General features: G+C 41.8%; 1 protein-coding gene across 5 annotated transcripts in view; it reads right to left on the bottom strand.

The window, feature by feature from the left end:
* The window catches only part of FLI1 (Fli-1 proto-oncogene, ETS transcription factor), a 115,705-nt gene extending 102,366 nt beyond the window's left edge, over positions 1-13,339 (bottom strand). Inside the window, exons 1-2 of one of the 5 annotated variants that reach the window (XM_048827406.2) lie at positions 13,051-13,339; positions 10,872-10,980 (exon numbers count right to left, since the gene is read on the bottom strand). In XM_048827406.2, the coding sequence (XP_048683363.1) occupies positions 10,872-10,937 (66 nt within the window). In that variant the 5' untranslated portion in view covers positions 10,938-10,980; positions 13,051-13,339. Of the gene's footprint in view, positions 1-631; positions 689-10,871; positions 10,981-11,722; positions 12,207-13,050 lie in introns of those variants that run through there. The other 4 variants (XM_048827408.2, XM_048827407.2, XM_075122277.1 and 1 more) reach the window with 4 other exon arrangements.
* Between the last annotated feature and the right edge of the window lie 8,219 nt (positions 13,340-21,558).

Genomic DNA, 21,558 nt, shown 5'->3' with positions numbered 1-21,558 from the left:
TGGATCAGGGCCCCAATCAATTTGCCCAGCTATCTCCGGCGAAAAAGCCACGGATCACTAGTTCACGAACTGGAAAGTGACAGAAATAATAATAGCAAATAAAAGTCCAAGCTACCCCAAATCCCCCTCTACCTCCCGGCTGGAGCAAATTTGGTGTTACTCTCATAGAAAGGGGGCCGGGGGGACACTCTCCTCAGTCCTTCTTCTGGGACTAAAATGTAGATGACAACAGAGGGAGCATTTCATCCAACTAGAACATTGATCCCAAAGAAAAGGCCATTTATTTCCTCTTCTAAATTGTCCATCCATCCAAACAACAACACAACAAAACAAGCTTTTGAAAAGCTCTCAAAACAATCAAGGTAAAAGAGACAAATGCTCCTTTCTCCCCTCCCCACCAAAAAAAAAAAAAAAAAACAACCCTCAAACAAAACTATCTAGCAACAGGGCACATCATGCAACATGGTGGGCATCTTTTTATTCCCCGCTTCTGCAATGCAAGTTGCTGCAGCCCAAGGAGAAGCCAAAAGACAGACAGTAATCCAGGGAGATGGAGCCGAGAAATCCATTTCAAGATAGGACACTTCTGTGAGTCCCTTCAGCATCATCGTCCCTTTATGGAGTTGGTTACCTTATCCAGTGCCGTTGCGTCCAGTCTTGCTTCCCCCCTGATTTTTAATCCAACCACCGGGGGGGGGGGGGGGGAGTCACACCTCTATCCAAATCAATGTGCACCCCCCAAAATAACAAAATGACCCTCGTGTTTCTAGTCAGCTGCAGCCCAGGCTCCTTATTGATCCTTTATTTCTCCAAGAGCAAAGCGGGCAGCACAGCAGATCCCTCTTGCCCCTCCCTCCAACCCCCTGCGAAACTAGCCTCATCAATTCAGCTACAATTTTCAGTGCAGAGGCAGGGGGGACTGAACGTGCTCAGACCTGGAGCTTTTTGGCTTGCTGTTTGCTAGCGACTGTGGCCGTCTCCAGCCAGGAGGGGAAAGGGGGGGGGGGGGTTGGAGAGGGGACCGACCGACCGCCTTCCCTCTCCCCTCCTACCCCCACTCCTGTCTGCTTTACAATCCAGGGGTCTGCAGTGGTGTCCCTTGAGAGCAGCACATCTGGATACAGCTAGCGAGGTCAGGTCCCCCTGTGCCTAGGGCCACAAGAACTGGAGTTCAATTAAAAGAAATCACTGTTAACCCTTTGCTTCCCTCATCCCCCATTTGATTCTTTTCTCTCCCCCCCCCCCCCCCCACAGGCCCTCAAATAAAACACCAAAACCTCTTTCCTCCACTTCCCTTTCAGTATCACCACATGGGAGCCGCTAGCCTCAGAAAAGCAAGAGGTTAAGGAGAAGAATGAAACGCATCCTCCCAAAGCCCAAATTATTTCCTTTCTGGACAACATTAATGCCAAGCTTCGAACAGTAACGGTGGGGGTAAGGTCATACAGAGGGTTTATGCCCCCTAAAGGGCGATAAAAAGCGCCTATGTCACCCAATGACCAAGAAAGGGGCGCTTTGGTCTTTAAACTGAAATATGGACTCCTCTCTTGGATGGGCTAAAGAATGGAGAGAGAGGATGATTCTGAAGAACTGCAGTGAAAAAATCATCTGAAATGTACAAAATATATTAAAAACAATCGGAAATTTACAAATACCGATTTCTGGTCATAGCGCCATCTCCAAGATGCCAAGATGCAGCAAATAAACGCACGCACACTTTAAAAATCATTTTGGATCCCAATTTCTCCACAAATGTAAGAATATAGACAGTAATCGGTCTCTCTCTCTCTCACACACACACACACACTTAGGAGATGTTTTTTGGTTCTCAATACCTCAGCATTTAACTGCAAAAAAAAAAAAAAAAAAAAAAAAAACCAACCTGAAATATGATATCACAGCTATTTCCTTAGAAGTGACTTAAAGAAAATGAGTCAAATTGAAGCATATTAGGGCTGCCTGATAGAGTGGGTCTATAATTTATACACAGTGTTTTGTCATCCACTCCCCCCCCCCATTACCCTTCTGTTTGGTCTTAAAAAAAAAGTTTGGTGAAAAGTCCCAAGAGACAAAATAAGTGAACTTGTAAAACATTAAACAAGACAAGTTGAACACACGATTATTTTCCCATAATAATGCAACAAAAGTTTTGCTTCCTGACTTCCTCTAACCCACACCCCCCTTGAAGTTATCTCAAACTTTTGAAAAAGGCTGGAATATTCATAAATGTGGTTTGCCAAATTCTGGATCATCCCAATGGATGTGCACCGACTCAGATTTAACAGTTTGATAGAATCGGTGCAAGGGGAAAGAGATCCCAAATAATGAGTAAAATCATAATAATACAGGATGTGAGATCCTTAACGTTTAATATTTTAAATGCCCAGAAAAAGGCAAACGTTATTTTAAAATGAAATACTTGTGTACAATTCTGGTCAATGTGTGTAACCTTTAATCGACTTTTTGGTGCATAATTATACAGAGAAAACAATTCTGATTTATTTAATTAAGTTACTGACAACTTGGAAATTATCTGATCTTGGCACCTACCATAGCTTTTACCTTAACAGATTTCAAATGTTTGCATTCAGGTAGGTTAAACGACTCTCTCTCTCTCTCAATACACTTACGAAGGAAACGAAATTCTAGTCTAAAATATTGAGCTAAATGTTGCTCATAATCTCCTGGCATTTTTTTTCTTTATTCTTTAATTGAATCAGACAGAGTTCGGCGTCACACACATAGAAGATGGATACTCATCCCTGGGTGTAACCCTACTGAAATTAATGGGGTGTACACCAGGCTGGAATTTGGCCCATGATATTTAGCCTAAAATATCCAGCATCAAAGGAGCTAACGGCAAGTTGTAGTCCAATGCCAGTCTTTCGCATGGGGAGATACCCGCAGACATGTGTTTTTGTCTTTGATTCATGCAGAAATATTTTGGCCGCAAACTTCAAACTTTGTATATTTCTTTTACATCTACTTTTTCTTCAAAGGTGAAGTAATGATTGCAGCATATTTGGGCCTGAGCGGCGGGTTTAAAAGCGTGTAGGGCATTAGCTTGCATGAATCTATCTTGTTGCCTGTCGTAATCAGCCAGTATCACCTCGTGTTCTGGTTAGGAATGCAGTATTTTGAGCTCCTTTGTCATTTTGTAGAAAATGAAGGAAATCGGTCAGCAACTGGTCAGCCAACCCTCTTTGACTCTATACCTAGAAAGTGGCCATTTCCCACAAATTGTGTTAAAAGTTCCTCTTAAAAATAAGTCATAGATCTGCATTAGCAGAAGGGGGCGGGAGGGAGAAGGGGGAGTGGGGCTTGTCCTAACTAGAGAAAAAGGTCCCACCGACTTCAATGGGTATTTCAGGGTTGGGTCGCGATATGGCACGAACTTCGCTGCAGAATTAAAAGGCGAAGTGGTTTTAAAATCCACTTTCTTACAAAGCAAAGAAGGCAAGCCAAGCCTAGGGCCCGATCCCCAGGCAAGACTCCCATTCGAACCCAGGGGCCAAATTCTGCTCTCAGCTACAAGGGTAAAACCTGACTACTTTGGAATCCCTTCAGATTTCCACCCACTTAACAGAGCAGTGGAGTGCAGGATCGGGGCCCAGGACCCATAGCTCTTGCTGAATACGAACGATTTTTTGGAAACCAAGTCCTAAAAAAAAAAAAGGTGTGTGATGCTAATAAACCTCTAAATAAAATCTAGTGTCTTGACAATTGTGTGGAGAAGTTACAGGGTAGCTTTGAAGCCACCACACAATTGTGCAGGAAGGGGGTTAAACTGTCCTGGATAGTTTTATTTGAGATCCATGTCCCAATAATCCAGTCCCCATTCCCTGCCTCCTCTCCCCGCCAACCAAACCACCTCACAATTATTGAAAAGTTAAGCACGAAAAGAACAAAAATACTGAAGGCCAAAAACACAGACTGCAGCGCACTAGCTCCAAGAGTCTGGCCCCTCGCTTGAGGCCATAATTAATTTGAGATTTATTTTTATTGGAGAACCCAGTCTCGTCTGACCTTAGCCAAACAAGACTTCAGCTAGACCCTTGATGCGCTTGAATGGAACAGAATATTTCTAACTTCTCTTCGGGCGTCCGTGCCTGCTTTGAATTTGTTCCTCCGACTTCAGATATTTGGAGATTTGAAGAAAAGATTTAAAGCATTTTCCCCCCTTTTAGCATCCACTTTTTTTTCTTTTGGACACAGTGGTTGGGAGGATGCGGAGGGAGCTAGAATACCAAATACATATTCAGAGAAAGAGAAAGGGGTATTTTTTGGTTGGGTTTTTTTTTATATAGTCTTTAGAAGGTCAGACGAGGTAGTGACTTACAGCGGGGGGGTTGGTTACTTGGATTCTGGTGTCTGGAAAAGCAGGAGTCTTTGAATATAAAAGCTTGTCCCCTGTGCCCTAAAGCCTGTTTTATTTTAAAAAGGGGCTTAGTATGCTACGCTTCCAGGATAAACAATGTTTCTCCCCTCCCCTGTTTAAATTCAAAGGATACCTTTAAGGTAAAGCACGAAAGAAACAATGTAAAATCTTTTTCACCCATCGTTTGCATTTTATAGGGTTGAAGAACAAGTCAAGATTCACACGACTGGGGTAGGGGGTGATTATTTTTAAAGTCGAAATGTTCTAAAATAAAATAAAAGGTGCAAACAAGAATTAAATCCTTCAGCACTAAGTTGTCATAACACATTAATCAAGACCCCGCTGGAGTATAACACTTAGCCGTGTTGCTGGCTCAAGATATGAGCATAAGAAAGAAAAAAAAAAAGAAAGATTTGGTATGCTCTTGTATTAATCAATAGTAAGTATGTGGATGACATAGGAGTTCCTTTCCAGCTCCCATGTTCATGCACCCGATTGGAATGTTTTAAACAAAGTTCAAACATATTCATGGCTACAAATCTTTTGCAATTCCCAGCTTTCCTAGAGGATACCTGCTCCAGTCCTCCTGAGTGTAGTTGGGGGAAATTGACAACTTCTGTTGGAAACCAGGAGTTTAAAAAAAACAACAACGCTGCAGCAATGGATTCAGGACTAGAAAGTGGACTGAGTGGGAACAGTGCTGCATGGATTGAAATACTTCAGTCTCCGAAAGTCTTTGCATTTCTCCTCTCCCTGCTACTACGGTTCTATCTCAGTTCCTAAGATGCTACAATTTCTCCTTGCTCTACACAATTATAGTTCCAGCATTCTTCTCACTGAACACCTGTAGGAAACATTCCATTGTCAGTCAAGCCTCCCAGATTTTTCTTTTCCTTTCTTTTCTTTTCTATTTTTTTAACAATGAATTCACTAACTACAATATGTCCCCTCACTAGGTTAGTTTGGCATGATTTCCCCAGAAAGTTTCCCTTCGCAAAAGTTTTTAAATGATTATTTGTCTCGCAGCCTGTTCCAGCAATAGTCTTTGGCTTCTACTGTGGAGCAGGAAATGATAACATGTCAATGTCAGTGTTTGTCAATACTCTTAATATTTTCCTCTCCAATTAAAATGTCAGTGTTTTGGCCATCAAAAATTCTCTCTTTGGGTTTCTTGTAAACCCTCCAGGCAGGGTGAAACCAAGAACAAACCAAATATTGTTTCCATCCACCCAGGCTATTTTGCTTCTATGAATATGCTTCTTTGTATAACACCACAAACATTATGGCTGTATGAAAATCATTCAAAAAAAAAAAAAAACAACAACCCACAAACTCCTGCACTTAAACTATGGTTCTTTCCTCTCCATCTCATTCAAACTGGAGTGAATTCCCTTTTCTGGCTTGCTTAAAATCCGAGACCCTTTATGTGTGCAAATGACTACAGTGGAATATGCATGGTGGCTTTGTTCAACTTTCATCAGTGTGTGGCTGCACAGTCCGAAGCTGGAGAAGGTTTAAAGTGCTCTCCAAGGAAGTGCCAGAGCTATCATTGTTTGAGAATGGAACTTGATTGTTTTGTAACAAAAAGCCTTCAAATACATTGTGGAAGCTACTTCTTGGGCAGCCAGATGTGGACTGGTCTGAAATTTGACTGTGCTATGTGACTTCATCAGGTGCTATCAGTGGTGGGCAACAGAGCAGAGTTTGCTGTGCCCAGCTGAAACACAAGAGTATTACCACGTCCAGGAGTTCAAATATCAGAAGATCAAAGAGTTTTGCTTACAACCACCTTTGAAATGCATGTGGTTAGAGCACTGACTTAGGCTGTGGGAGACCTAGGTTCAGGCCCTGCTCTGCCACAGACTTCCTGTGTGACGTTGGGCAAGTCACTTATTCTCTCTGTGCCTCGGTTTCCTATCTGTAAAATGGGGATAACAATGCTTCCTGCCTTCCATGGATACTGTGAGGATAAATACATTAAAAGATTGTGAAGTGCTTTGAGATCTACTGAGGAAAAGTGCTAGATGTGAAATAGGCATTTTTATTAATCATAGGAATGTGGATTTCTCCTCTGTGTCCTGAAAAGAGCAAGAAAATATGCTAAAATGTGGAGCTCACCATTTAAATGTGGGAACACAACCCCTACAAAATATTGGAAGGAGATCTAGCATGGAGATGCAGCATTTCTTCTGCCATTCTGAAACATCAGAATTTGAAGGATGAGGAGAAGGGGAAAACTGTACTTATCGTCCCACCCCCCCATAATGCCTTATACATTAGTGGACCCCAGAAGGGACCATTGTGATCATCTGGTCTGACCTCCTAACACAGCACTTCACCTCCTGATTCCTGCATCAGGCCCATCTAGGCAGCACCTGTGAGTGGGAACTTCCAACAAGGCCCCTGTCACTGTTCCTCCCAACCTCACTTATCTCCAATTTTGCAGGGTCTGTTGGCCACCTGTGTGATTCTGCGTGGCCTGACCAACTTTAGGCCTTGCCTTAGAGAGAGGGGAAATTGTGGCTTGGATCCTTATTGAGAGGGAGGAGGAGAGGTACGACAGAATATGGCAATCAAAAACCATTCGTGCACTGCCTCGAGCACAGACATTGCAGAAGGGGAGTAAATGCTACTAGGATTCAGCGAAGCCAGAGTGCAATGGTAAGAACTGGGAAAAATCAGTATTCAGATGTCATATTGCTTTGCTTATGGCCTTAATACTTTCCATACCCAGACAGTTAAGTCTCAGTTCTCATTCCAGTGCTCTCTTTTTAAATTTAATTTTCCAATTTACATTACACGTTTCATTCTCTAAAGTCAAGTACTTATGTTTAGATGAGATTAGCACACACTGATGTACTCTGCAGATTATTCAGCCCTTGTAGATCAGCAAGTACAGTAATGGCATAAGGGATATATATACATTCATATAATTACGTTGAAGACAACAATAGGGACCTATAATTAGTTTATAATAATTATGTTTGCCTACCACTTTATCATATAATGGCTCATCAGGATGATTTGTTCACATGCTCAGATATAAATAGTTAGTCATAAATAACTATCTAAAATTGTTATAATTATGTACTAGATTTATGCAAATGCAGAAAAAAGGCACCTATCCATGTGCTCTAGGTGTAACTTAAAAATACACCACAGAAATATCCGAAATTCAGCAGTATGATTCAATATAACCCACCATCAGTGAACCAGGCAATTTAAAAACTGAGATGCCTTTCCCCCTCCAACAATTCCCCACCCTTACAATACTCCCCCATCCCCATTTCAAATATTTGAGGGAAAAGATGAGCTTTGCAATGTAGCCCAAAGAAAGCTCATCATATTTAGGCTAATTTGGGTGGGGAAAGCAAATTCCATCACCATGGGACCCTTTCAGAGAATACCCTGCCAGCAGCCCCTTCTCATTCATACCAGTGGAGCTCCAGCTGTGACAGTTAAAGTCAGGACATTTATCTTTCATGAGTTAAGGGATAAAGTCTTGACATAATGCTTATAGATATGACACTGTTAGTCAAGGAACTTTATAAAAAATCCAGTCCTGCTTTTCTCCTGCACGCAAGTAGCCCCAGCGACCAATGGGCAATTGGGGTTTGGCCCATTTCTTAAAATAAATCTCCCAACCTCTTCTGAGAGGTAGGCAAATTAATATAATCTCCATTTTCTAGAGAGATGAAACGAGAGGCAAAAAATGCCCCGCGGCTTCCCAGAAGAAGGAATTAAAACTCAGAACCTCCTCATACCCCCAGACCAACCCTGAAAAGGCTGTTTGAGGGAGCAGGATACAATAGATCACTATCTAATAATAATAATATCTGGCTCTTATATGGCACTTTTCATCCGTAGATCTCAAAGTGCCCCATGCCATTTTACAGCCAAGAACAACAAAGCAAAGAGAGGTGAAGTGACTTGCTCAAACCTACCCAGGAGATCAGTGAGTGAGCCAGAAACAAAGCCCAAGTCTCCTAAAGCCCAGGCCAGTGCTCTAGCCACTAGGTCATGCTGCCTGCACTGCAGGTGAATGTTTTCTACAAGGCACCTATTCTATGGGTGTCATCCTGGCCCCATTGAAGTCAATGAGAGTTTTGCCATTGACTTCAGCAGGGCCAGGATTTCACCCTCTCTGTTTTACATTTAATGATTAAGTCCCTGAGCTTGCAAACACGTAAGCATGTTCTGAACTTTAATCACGTGAACAGCCCCACTGACCTCAGTGCAACTACTCGTGAATAAAATTAAACATCTGCTTACGTGATTGCAACGTTGACGTCTAATTGCCTGATCCAAAGCAATCAGAAATCTTCCCACTGACTTCGGATCAGGCTCTTAAGAGACATCACTCAAAACCCTGTTGATTTTTTGAGTATGGAAACAAGTTATTTCCCCAATGACATCAGTGCGCACGATGTTTTGGAGACAAATACCAGGAGACAGGGTCCCTGCCCCAAAATAAATGGCAGATGATGATGAAATGTTGCGGGGTGAATTCAACATCCTATGAATCATTTATCTCTGTTCAATTGAAACTAGGAACATAGGCCCGGTTGGAAAGCTCTCCCCCAGGAAAAGCACCCTCTGAGGTCAATGGGAGCATTGCCTGAGTAAAGCATACCCACCATCACAGCTAATTTGATGCAGTTCTGTGTTGACCAATTCCATTCCATATGAATGTTAACAATTTAGGCCTCAAACCTAATTCAGTAGGCTTTAGCTATTCCATAGGCTGATTTCAGTGGCAGCAGGATCACGTCTTACAATGAAAGGCAAACCTGCTGGGATACCTTTCTATGGGATAACAAAGTGGGTTCACCTCTTCATTGATACCAGAACATGTGCCTGATTATTTCCTGCCTACTGGAACTCTAAAGATTAAGTTAGTTGACTCTACTGCTGGGTATAGACTGCACACACATTTCCAGGAGTAGTCATCTGAGTTTTTGCTCTGATGGTATTTGCATCTCTTTTATGGTCACTTCCAACTAAGTTTCTAGCATTCTAGGGCCCAGACCCCACTGAACATAATGAACAACATTTACCGGTAGCAGTGCTCATGGAAACACTGAGTTTTAAGTGAGCTTTGTAGAATATTCACTGAACATGGAATTCTGAATATTTCCAGTGCAAGTTTTTGCTTAAAAACCTGACCCTGCGATTTACACTCATCCCACCAGGAAACAGAAACAATGCCACATGTCACATCACAAAATGGGCATTTTGAATACTCCCAACAAAGTGTTTGCAAAACAAACAACAAGCTAGGGATTACATGCAGAAATTATTCAGAGAATCGTTTAAAATAATGGCTTATGCACATGAAAATCACAACCTGCTCATGGACCATTAACAAAGAGAAAAAGAGGCAGAATTAATATAATAAAATTTTTCATTACAAACAATTCACCCAGCTCTAGTTAACACCACCTTGTATTCCTTGCGTCTGGGAGACAAGAGTCTTGTGTTTTAGATTTTCCTTAAGTGCTGTGGCATGCAGGGTTTGCCTTAAACGTGTAACCCAGATGTCCTGGGCTCGGTTTATTTACATTCTTTGGAACTGTTGTGGAAAAAAAAAAACCTATATGATGTCAAATATAATATAGCGCTCAATGGCACTATAAAGGGACAAGAATCTGCCACCCTTTCCTTGGAAATTGCTTTGGGATTGGTAGAAAAAGAAATAAAAGGCAATAACAACCCATCACAATACAAGCTAAGACCCACACTTTGCTTTCTCCAGTTTAACAATCAGACACATATTTGGAGGGCAAGAATTTGCAATATGTGGTATTAGCCATTGTCTGATGTTACCGGGTGAATCTATGTACCTGCTAAATAATCTGGGTAGGTTGTATAGGAAAACCATCAGGAACAATGTGACTCAAGTTCCAATATTACACACCACTATCTGATCCAGCAATCTATTTACCTCAACAATTGAAAGAGACGCTTATTATTCAGTTAATTCCATTTTGCTTTGTCTTTAAACTCATTTTGATGAAATGTAGCACTTACCATATCTAGACAATCATTTTTTATACATTGAGTTCAGTTGTTTGCACAGCAGAGAGGTAAAGGCATTTTTTGAAATGAAATTTAGTTTTGGTTCAAGATTAGATAGTAGCCAGGAAAGCAGAAAATTGGAAACCAATATAAGAAACCATTATGGTAAAATATTGCTTGAACACCATCACTATCATATTGGTTAACATCTAGCATCTATACTGTAATTCAGGACACCTCAGGATAATATTGATTAGAATATAAAAGAAGAGACCACCATAATATGCTATTGGTCACTGATAGATATACAGAGCTCAAAAGATGAATCTAAGTGTAAGTGTGATCATTTAGGAGTAAACCAACTCCCACTGAAGTCAATGGTAGTTTCTCCATTAACTTCAATTAGCGCTGGACCAGGCTCTTAAACAGATATAAATTATCTTGAATTTTCGAGGATTGTAATTTTTGACATTACCTGTTTAAAGATGCTGTCATGTCTTACCTTGACGTAAGACGAAGTGTCTGGTACTGTCTGAAACATCCTTATGTGTTTAATAGCTATTTTAAAAGGTCCTAAAATTGACCTGAAAATAAGAAAAAAAAAAAGTAAAAATGAAGACCAGCAAACAAACAATACCTTTGTTTTGAAAATTAAAACCAGTAATAAACATTTAAAATGTTGTGATCAAGCATTTGAATGTTTCCTTTTTTAAAAGAAGGGGCATGGGACAACTTCTACCAGAACAAGGAAGTGTAAACTAATAACCAAGACTCAATATCTATCTTTTAACTATAGGCTTCACAGAAAAGAACCCTCTCCATTTTTGACTGGGGGGAGGGAGAGTTTGACGTTTGATTAAGTGAATTTCTTAATCAGCAATTAAAAGCTAGCAGAAATATCCATGTTTTCATGTTGAGACTAGTTAACCCTATTGACTTGAACCTAGGGGTTTCTCTTGGTTAAATGAATGAAATGCAGTTGTATTTCTATACTCATTAGAACCACTGTGGGTCATTAACGCGCCAATGGAAAGAAACCTTTCCCACGAATCATAGTTTGCCAGAAGTTGTATTGCAAAACAATAATGATAATTTTAAAAATAGAGAACGAAAATAAAATATATTTTGGCAACAAAAATTGTACGGGGTTGTCAGTTGCAATTCTCCCATTTGGGACGATGCTGTAACATTGTCAAATGTAGCTGAGCTTCAGAGCTTGCACCAAAGCAGAATGTCTCTCTCTCTCTGAAGTCTCAGGTTTGTGACATAATGATCGCATCACGAACAGGTTTTCTAAGGTCAGGACTGCACAATTCAGAGACTCACAATGGAAGGATCGTGAAATGTGATGGCTGGAGAAAGTCGAGTTTCCATTCAGGACAACAACAACAAACTTCAGTGATCAAATGAAATTTGCAATCAAATTAAAATCTCTCTCCGCACATCCATAACACCCGTTCCCTAGGTTAGAGGAAACTCTTTATTCCCTCCAAGCAGTGCTATAAAATGTCCACGAAACTGTAATAAATCCACCGTTAAAAGAAGCAAAAGCCCCCCTTTACTTCCCACTCGCACTGTTGCTAATTATGACGCTCGCGTTTTCTTGAGGGAACATTGATCAGAGGCAGATTTTTGCTCAGAATTCGGATTAAAAACCCATCAAGACCAAGGTTACACGGCAACATTCAACGTATGCAGGAGTCGTTTTGCTACAAATGGCTAATAAATCCCTTGGTGGGGCTGCTGAGGAAAGGCTGGCGGGCTAGAACTCTGGCGTTTATTGTGGGTGTGTTTACACGCACAACGGCGGATAGAACGCCCAGCTGCGATGGGTAGATCCCTGTTGTATTTACACAGAACGCATACAATAAATGATGCCACCCGACTGACACGTAACCGGGTTTTTGCTCCACGCTGTGTGGAGCGGCAATGCTATCCGCCAAGGAAGGCCCCGCTACATGCACCTCCAGCCCACAGTGAGCACCCCACGGTAATGAGCTAATCACGCAGCATCCAGCGTTTCATTCACCGGTCCGCGTTTGCAATGCCGGGAGAACACCCCTATAACCCCCACAGCCTTCGCGGTTGCACTGCTCGGAAACATCTGTTGATTGAAAAAAAAAAATCCCACTCTGGCAAATAAATTGTTCTGTATCCGCACGTGACCCCCTTTTTATTGATTTTTAAAGCATTTGTTACGTGGCCAGCTGGCAGAGAAGGGCAACTGATTACAGAATCGACAATGTGTTTCTGATAAGCACAATTTATTTGTCTCTCCTTCTTCCCTAATACACTCCAGTTTCTTTTGCTTCTGAACTTGCAACAAGGAGGGGGGGGGGGGAAACCTCCAAGTCTCTCATGAGGTGAGGGGACAAGGGAATGTTCCTTGGGCATTAAATTTGCTGGAGTCAGGGATTCATCATACTCAATTTCCCTCCCTCGTTTTATCCCTCCCTCTGAATCAGCCCCCTCATTTGCTCCCCGTGCATAATTAGGCATGTTTCAAATCAATAAACACATCTGCATATTCAGATTCAACCTTAAAAGGCAACTCTGGATTATTTCCCAATAGCTTCGCCCTGCCAGCATCATCCACAGCCTAAAAGGGTCTTTTGTGTTAACTGCTCTTGTTTAATTGTTTCCAAAGGACTCACCTTTTATACCCTTTCCTCTCAACCAGTGGAAGAGCAGTTTGTAAAGATCCAGGTTGAGACCAAAAATAAAATCCCCACCAGGTCTGTACTGTAACCCTGCTGCAGCAGTGTGGCAAAAGAGAGATTAAACCTGCTGGATCCAAAGCAGCACTGAAGTTAAATTTCCCTAGTACATCCAGACAGTCTGCATATCCTCAGGGGGCTTCTGTAATGCGCTCAGCTCCAGCCAGAGCTTTTCTTCTTCTTCTCTCCTATCCCAGCCCCCTCCCCGCCGCGACTTTAAATTTGATTTCCGTTTTCCCCTTATCAATATTTCAGCCTCTGTCTTTGGTTAATCGTCCGAATGTGACATCCTCGCTTCTGTCACAGCCCCCCCCTCCCCCGCGCCGGCCCCCGCAAAAGACCCTCCCTTGTCCTGCCAGCAACTTTAAGGAACTTTTAAAAAAAATTCCACGAGTTTAAAAGGAAAATATTGCTGAGGAGTCAAGCCAGAAAGGAACGCTGAGTGGAGCTCAAGGACTACCTTAAGCCCCCTTTTTAAGCAAGGAAGTTTCAAATCTCCGTTTTTAAATCATCGTGCCTTGGTTTTAAATAAATAAATAAACAAACCGAGCCTACCTTGCAAAACAGGTCCCCTATTTCCCACTGAAACGGATCTGAAAATACGACAAACCAAATTCACACACACACACACACACACACACAAAGGGGAATTGAACTAGCTGTTCCACGCACAGGATCAAGAATTTGAACACTTTGATTCTCTTTGCCAACCAAAATCTCCACGATTTTCTTAGCTATTTACTGCAAACAGTCTATCAAGCAGCAAAACAAAAACAAAAGAAGGAGGGAAACCATATCTTCGAGGAACTCTGCAGAGCCAAATGGATCTGCTGGTGGAATGGTATGAAATCAGTAGATCATTTGCTCTGATCTGAGGTAGGAACACATATGAAGTTCAGTGAGACAGACACGCATTTTAATGTAACCCTTCCAGGGGTTAGCAAAAGTATTTGGAAAATCTCCTTCCCCACTCGGCTCCGCTTCTCCCTTTCCCAGCTTTACCCCAAATTCCAACATATTGAAACATTTTTCTCCTTAATAAGAGGAACATATAAAGTGAACGGGGTGAAAGGGCAGCCCAAGGAGCAGTGCCCGTAGCTGCGAGTACAATTTACTCTGGCAGACGAGGCGTTTAGCATTCCTGACAATTCCTAAGGAAAACAACCCTCCAGACTTCTACCACGGCACCTACCAAGAGTCAATTTTTAATATAGCAATTCTTTGGATTTGTTATTAAGAGCCAGTTTCCTATGCAAGGTAAACGCCATGGATTTCAAGAGGAAGCTCTCAAAAGATAACGGTGCTGGGAGGAATACGAAAGAGGTGACAGAAGCTACTTCCCAAACTGTTCAGAAGAAAAGCGACTCTTTCGGTCGGGTTTAAAAAGAAAGGCACCGGTACTTCAGTTATGTTACACGGATTTATAGAACCATGCAAAGGAGCAGAATTTAAGGGGAGGATGTTAGTCAGTGTCCTGATGATTGTGTGTGCAGACATCTCTCTTTCTCTCTCTCTCTCACACACACAAATAATTACAGAAACAAGAAAAGCAGTGATTAACTCAGACCCCATTTCAAAGCCATTATTTTTACACAACTGTTGTTCCTGCGTCTTCAACACGTTTGACATAAAACACACACACTGAAGAGAAAACCCACGGGCTAATATTTCTCTTCCTATGATGATGATGATGATGATGATTATTTGGCTAAGAAATTATCTAAATGTAGCTGAAGCTTCGATTTTCTTTTCCCATGTTTTTCTTTTCAGCAAATGTGTCCAACTCCTCAGCCCTACCCGAATGCAGACTCGAACCTGTCTAACATACACCCAATAAGGAGCAGTGAAATCATTTTAATGGCTAGAGCTAACAAAGGGTCAGGCTGCAAAGGGTTGGGGGGGGGGCGTTGGTTGGGGAGAGATTCCCTAATACAGAGAGTTGTTCTTTCGTCCTTGTAATCAAACCCCGCAGTGAGTCCAGATACCCATGTGGCTAGCTGAAGTCGTCTTGGGAGCTTTACTAGTCCAGATGAAAATTGCTGGGAAATGGGAAACAGCTGCAGCCTCAGAAACAAAAAGAAAAGGAGGACTTGTGGCACCCTGGAGACGAACAAATTTGTGGGTCTCTAGGGTGCCACAAGTCCTCCTGTTCTTTTTGCGGATACAGCCTAACACGGCCGCTCCTCAGAAACAAAAAGAAAACTCACCCCTAAGCAGAGAAAGTTACAGAAGTTTTGTTTACACAAATAGCTCAACACGAGCATGCCATTTCAAGTGCTCACCCGCCAACTGTTGGTGACTTGTACGTAAACAACATTTCAACATTCATCACAGCCAGTGAGCCCTTAAAGATGCCTATGAAATCTCCATCTCTATCACACACACAGACCGCCTTTGTGGAGCTTGTTGCTGACTGTGTCCAACGGATTAAACAAGGTACTAGCAACACAAGCAGCAAAAATCCACACATAATTTGTATTAAAAAAACCCACAAAACAAAAAACCACCTCCAGACCAATGCTTGAGTCTCATAAGCCTGCTGGACAATTGCTAGACCGAACGGAACGGTGGAAAAGCCCAGAGTCCTGCAAAATGGGCTCTTTTCATGTTTTCTATTTATTAGCTACGTTAAGAGAAAACAGACTCGCTAGTCCCAAACGTAGGAAGAGTATTAAAGGAGGCATGTGTATAGTCCAGCAATTACAGCTGAACTTGATTAAAAACGTCACGAGGGCTGCACAGGCAGGAGTTACCTGATACACCAACCCTGGGGTTGCTTTAGGATGAATTATAACACAATTCATTTTATTTTAATAGGTCACTATAAGATTAACTGTTTAAGGATGGAGCTGGTGCTATAAAAGGTTACATCAAACCTGAAATAAGCAAGCCCTGCGTCCTGGATTTTAGAAGTCACCGTTTACTGTGTTTTAAAATTCCCCAACATGTTAATTAAAAATAAAAGGAATATGGAAAGTGAAAAGGAGCCCAGTACTGGCCAAATAACCCCCTCCCACTTCAGTTCTTCGGGGTTTTTTCCCTAAGAGGAAAACATGGTCACTGTTAACAGGACATCATCCTTTCTACACCTAAGAAGAAAACCAGTTCTCATTATTTTCAAGGTCTGAGTCCTAATCTTCAAGGCACTTAAAGAACAGCCTAAGGTCAGGGTACCTAAAAGATCATCCAAAAGCTCCAGAATGAGGAGGGTAATTGACAGCTCCTTTGTGGCAAAATAGAATTGTCCACCAAACAAGGGTAAAGTTTGTCTGAGCAGGAGAGAGAGTTTTCTTGGGGGCCAGTCCAAGACTAAAGTGAACTCCTCCAGGAACGAAGCACAATCCCACCTTCCACTGCAAAGTATACTCCTGCGACCTTGTTTTGCTACTAGAAGCAGGGCACAATGTAACTATCACTGCTATATTAAAAAAAATTCTCACACAATTTTCCCCTAGGGGGAGCAAGGGAGAAAGAATGAACCTCATGGGAAGAGATGTTGGACTGGTTCCTCAGTGCACTTCTGGAAGATTCTTGGAGACTATAATGGGGAGATTTTGGGGAAAAGACTGTCTTTTTGTTCTGGATTTGCACAGCACTTAGTACAATGGAGTCTTGGTCCATAATTACGGCTCCTAAGTGCTACCTGCAATAAATAATAAAATGACAGTAACAAGAAGCAGAACTGGTCAAAACTCACAATTTCCATTCTGTGGAAAATTTCAGTTTGTTTTTTTTTTTGTTTCAACTGGTCTCCCAAGATAGGTGGCTGAAAAAATATTTCTCTCACAGTATTCATTATTTTTATTTTATATTATTATTAAGAAAAAATAATTAGTTATGCAGTTGAAATGTCATACATCCTCCAGATGCAGAATGGATCTGTTGGGGGGGGGGGGGGGACGGACAGAAGGAGGCAAACAGGAATCCTTGCCTGTTTCTTGGGTTTAAGGTATTTAACTGAAGAGCAGAGCTTCTCAAATTATTCTTCATTAATAATATTTGTTGTGCAGCTAGTGTCTCTTTTATCTATTAATGAATCATTCATAAAACCATCCTGATTTCCTTCCTTTGTCTTCATTATTTGCAGAATAGTTTGCGGGAATGATTTGCAGGTGATAGAATATTGTCTTTCTGTTCATGAAGGCCAGTCATCAAGCCTGGAGTGGGACTTGTCACTTAGAAATAAATAATAAATAATACTATTTAGTTCTTTTGTATTATTATTAATTATGTATATAACAATACCTCCTAGAGGTCGCAGTCAAGATGAGGGCTAGGCATCATATAAATGCCCTGAATAGTTTATCATCTAAATAGACAAGTGGATGAAAGGAAAACATAAGCACAGTAAGGTCAAGTGATTTTCCCCAAGGTCACGTAGCAGGTCAGTGGCAGAGATGGGAACAGAATCTACGTTACTTGACTTCCAGTACAATGGACTACAATGGACTCATTGCCTGGTCTGCTGAGCAACACTACCTCTGATTTTCAGAGCTTGCTAATTTACAGTGATTTTAATCAATGGGCCTTGAAATATTTACAATGGAAGGTTAATGTCAACACACCTGATTTGTAGATGGGGAAACTAAGTCACACTGCTCAGACTTAACCAAGCTCAGACACTAGGTCAGCAGCAAAAGCAGGAGCAAAACCCAATCTTATGGCTCACTGCCCAGTTCCCCAGCCGTAAGTGCTTCCTAATACTTAAGACACTTACAATTATTTTTGGATGAGCCCCAACAATTGAACAGCTGAATCTTTTAAAATTAGAGTAGAAAAATTAAGAAACAGCTGATAATAAAGTTGCTGGTATTTATTTTTCAGATCCATAATCACTTGCAGACAAATTTAGGAAACTTTCGGGATTCATGATCATCTTCACAAATACACAGTGGGTGTCCTGGTGCTCCCGAATAGGACTTCAAGAATAATGAAACAAGCCCAACATAATTACTACTTATTACAGATCAATACACACATAAATATTTCTATTGGATACCCAGGTAGCAGCACTATCCAAAAATATCTTCTTTCACTTCCAACTTGCTTATCCCTTCTTTTCGGACGAGGATGTGATCCATGCATTTGTCACCTCCAGGCTAGATTATTTGTAATTCCTGGTGTCTGAAGTTCAATGTGAAGCTGATGCACAGGTTCCAGCTCGCATAGAATGCAGTGAACCACCTTCTCTATGGTTTGGGCCTCCGTGAGCACATCATGTTTGTGTTCAAATCCCTTCACTGGCTCTAGGTCAGCTTCCAATGCCAGTTTAAGGCTTGCGTCTTAATTTTCAAAGCAATTCATGGTTTGAGCCCCAGCTCCTTGAATGATCTAGTTTGGATCTATGAACCCCCATCACAGCTGTCCTCCTCTGGGACAAGGCAGATCACTAAGCCCAGGACAAAGGGTGTTAGAGCTGGGGTAAAGCATCCTCGGTCCAGAGGAACAAACCTCTAGAAGTCATAAGGTGAAACTAGAGTATGAGCATCTTCAGGAAATGCTGCAAAACCTTCAAAAAAAAAAAAGCCCTTCTATCATTAGAATGACACCCATTCTACCCAATAAACACCAACCAGCCACAGTCAATGAAGACAGAGGAAATTAATAAAATCTAAAAATCAAACCCCTCCTGCAAGCAGAGTTTTTACTCTGAGATGGGAGAAGTGCCAGAGACTCCATGAAGCCCACTAGGAACACTGGCTATTGCTTTTTCTTTATTGATTTTGCATGGCAGGCGCTCAGGGTACTACAGTGATGCGTGGCAGTAAAAAATCCTAAAATGGATAGAACTAAGCCAGCTCCACTGAAGAGCAGCATAAATAGATGAAAAATGAGAAATGAGGTGAATTAAAAAACAACAACAAACAACCCGAACACCTGGAGAAGGCAGGAGTCTGCTTTGCCTCCAAGACGTTTGACATGGACGTTTCTTTCCCATCCTGCATCTCCATGGAGAAGGTTTCTTTTCAAATTAAATGAGCCATGAAATAAAAGGAAATTCAGAGCAATATTGTAAAAGAGTCCAATGTAGGGCTTTTCCTTTAAGAGTTATTATAACCCAGGCCTTCTCTATGCACAAATGCTGAATGGCTTTAACTGGTACAAATCCCTTTAATGTGGCCGCAGTTACATCAGTATAAAGGTGATTTATGCTGGGATAGCTATTCCCACATGAGAAGGAGAAAAAGCTATGTTAGTATAAATCTTTATACTGTTATAACTGCACCCACCCTCGGGCTTGTACTGGTCTTACTAGTTAGAACGAGGGGCTTTCTTTAGACCAGAATAAAAGGTGGGCTTTTTAGTGTGTTAGTAAACATATTTTTTTATCATCATCCTGGGACCACCTAGATGGCCTAACCAGGCCTGGGGCTGCACAAAGAGAGAGTAGAAGACTGCCCCAGTCCAAACGTGCTTACAATCTTAATCAACACAATATAACATGCTAGCGCAGACGGTAGACAGACCCGGCAGCCTGCGCTGAAGTCAGTGAGTGCTCAGCACTTTTTGAAAATCAGGCTGCTCATTTAAGAGCCTAAATATGGATTTAGGCAACTAAGTCAGGGCTCCTAATTTTGAAAATCTTGGCCCTAAATTGTACAGATAGAAATACGTAAACTGACAAGCTCCCTTCCCCGCCACATGCACAAAACCTTGTTGCAGAATTACAAGTTAATCCCCATTAAGTGCTCCTGTGTGTGGTGGGAACTGAAGTCGTGACACTGAGTCACACATCCTTGGGTATCAAGGGGGGGTCCGGTTGCTAACTCAACTTGTTGACTCTGCTCCAGTCGCTAGCTCTATTTCCTGGACTTATCTTGCTTAGCAGATTTCCCATCCTCTCTCTCTCCTGCAACCCATAAACACTTGAAATCTCCTGTAAGCCCAATCTAGGCTGGCAGCTTGCTGTGAATGCAGGCTGCAGCATATAGCAGGAGATAAGGAGTAGGAGGCACATTGTCTTTTGTCAGCCTGTCCTGAGAATTCACTTTTCAAGCTGAAATTGTTTGCTCAAGGAAAAGGAAACGTGTGTTGGGGGGATCTGGAGAGGGGAGGAGAAAAGAGGAAGAAGGTTGTTTCAGAGACCAAACTGGGATATATGAAAAAAAGAATTAATGGAGATTGATGGAGGAAGTTTGATGAAGGTCCCGCTGCAACAAGCCCTTGTAAACGATGTGCTTCTGTTATCCTGTTAGGTCCCTACACGGTTGATCAGTTTCAAAGAGGAGGTGGCCTTTTCATAGCTGAACCCCAGTGTGAACATCTTTCTAAGAAATTAGGAGACAAATTCTGCCCTGAATTACAGTCCATAGCACCCCACTGAAGTCAAGGAGGTGTAAGTCAAGGCAGGATCTCAGGCCTGGTGTACACTAGAAAAGTTTTACTAGTATGCTATGCCAGTCAGTGAGTGTGATTTTTTTTACTGATATAGTTATACTGGCATAAGCCTTAGAGTGGAGGCAGTTATACCAGTATAAAGCTGATTTCACTTCCTGAACAAGAATAAGCTACCCTGGTGGATCTGGGAGTTAGGCACCTAAATGCATTTGAGTATCTACACCTTTTATACCAGTATAATTGTGTCCACACTAGGGATAGGAGGTGGTGGGAGGTTGTTGCCACTTTAACTATACTGGTACATGTAAAGCAGCAAAACTTTTTAATGTAGACAAAGCCTAACTCTAAGGCCACAATTCTGCTCCCACTGAAGTCAATGGCAAAGTTCCCATTGATTTCCACAGGAGCAGGATCACACCCAAAGCAAAGACATACAAGAACAACCCCCAGAATGCTTCTCTCTGGACCTTGCAAATTTCCTTTGATCTTTAATGAACCAAGATATTTTGGAGATATACAGACTACCATGGATCTGATAACAACCCAGGGCCTGAGGCAACTGTGGTCTAAAGCAATTGGAGATCTGTGGATGAAAAGTACTGTGCATTTTTATCAATTAACCTCCTGATGCTATTGAAGTCAACAGAACTTTTGCTATTGACCCCCTTGTGAAAAAGAGCTAGTTCCCAGTTTGTGCAATCAAGTTGATATCACAGAAATGCAATGTCTGGAGCATGTCCCTTGGTGGAGGTTGGAACCACGTAACATGGTCAAACTTTAGGGTCAAATCCTTCTTTCCATATACCCTCAAAACTCCAACTGGCTTCAATGGGAATGTACAGAATTGTCCGTATTTTGTATAGCATCTTTCATGCAAGCTGCAAGCAGTGCTTTTAGAGAGTGAATCAATCAAAAATAACAGATGGGGAGAAACTTAGAGGCAGAAGCCAGGAAGAGAAGAGTCATTGGGGTGGGGAGCTATGGGAGGAGAAACAGCATGCATATATGTGGGAATGAGGAGCTTGAAAATGGGAAACACCTCTCTTATCATAATGTACAAGCAGTGCCTTGTTCTGGGAGGTGTTGCCTCATACATCAACATCAAAA

This window comes from Caretta caretta, chromosome 22 (genome assembly GCF_965140235.1).
Source record: "Caretta caretta isolate rCarCar2 chromosome 22, rCarCar1.hap1, whole genome shotgun sequence".
Lineage (NCBI taxonomy): Eukaryota > Metazoa > Chordata > Testudines > Cheloniidae > Caretta > Caretta caretta.
The sequence above is the reverse complement of the archived record's forward strand: the minus strand, read 5'-3'. Positions and strand labels throughout refer to the sequence as shown.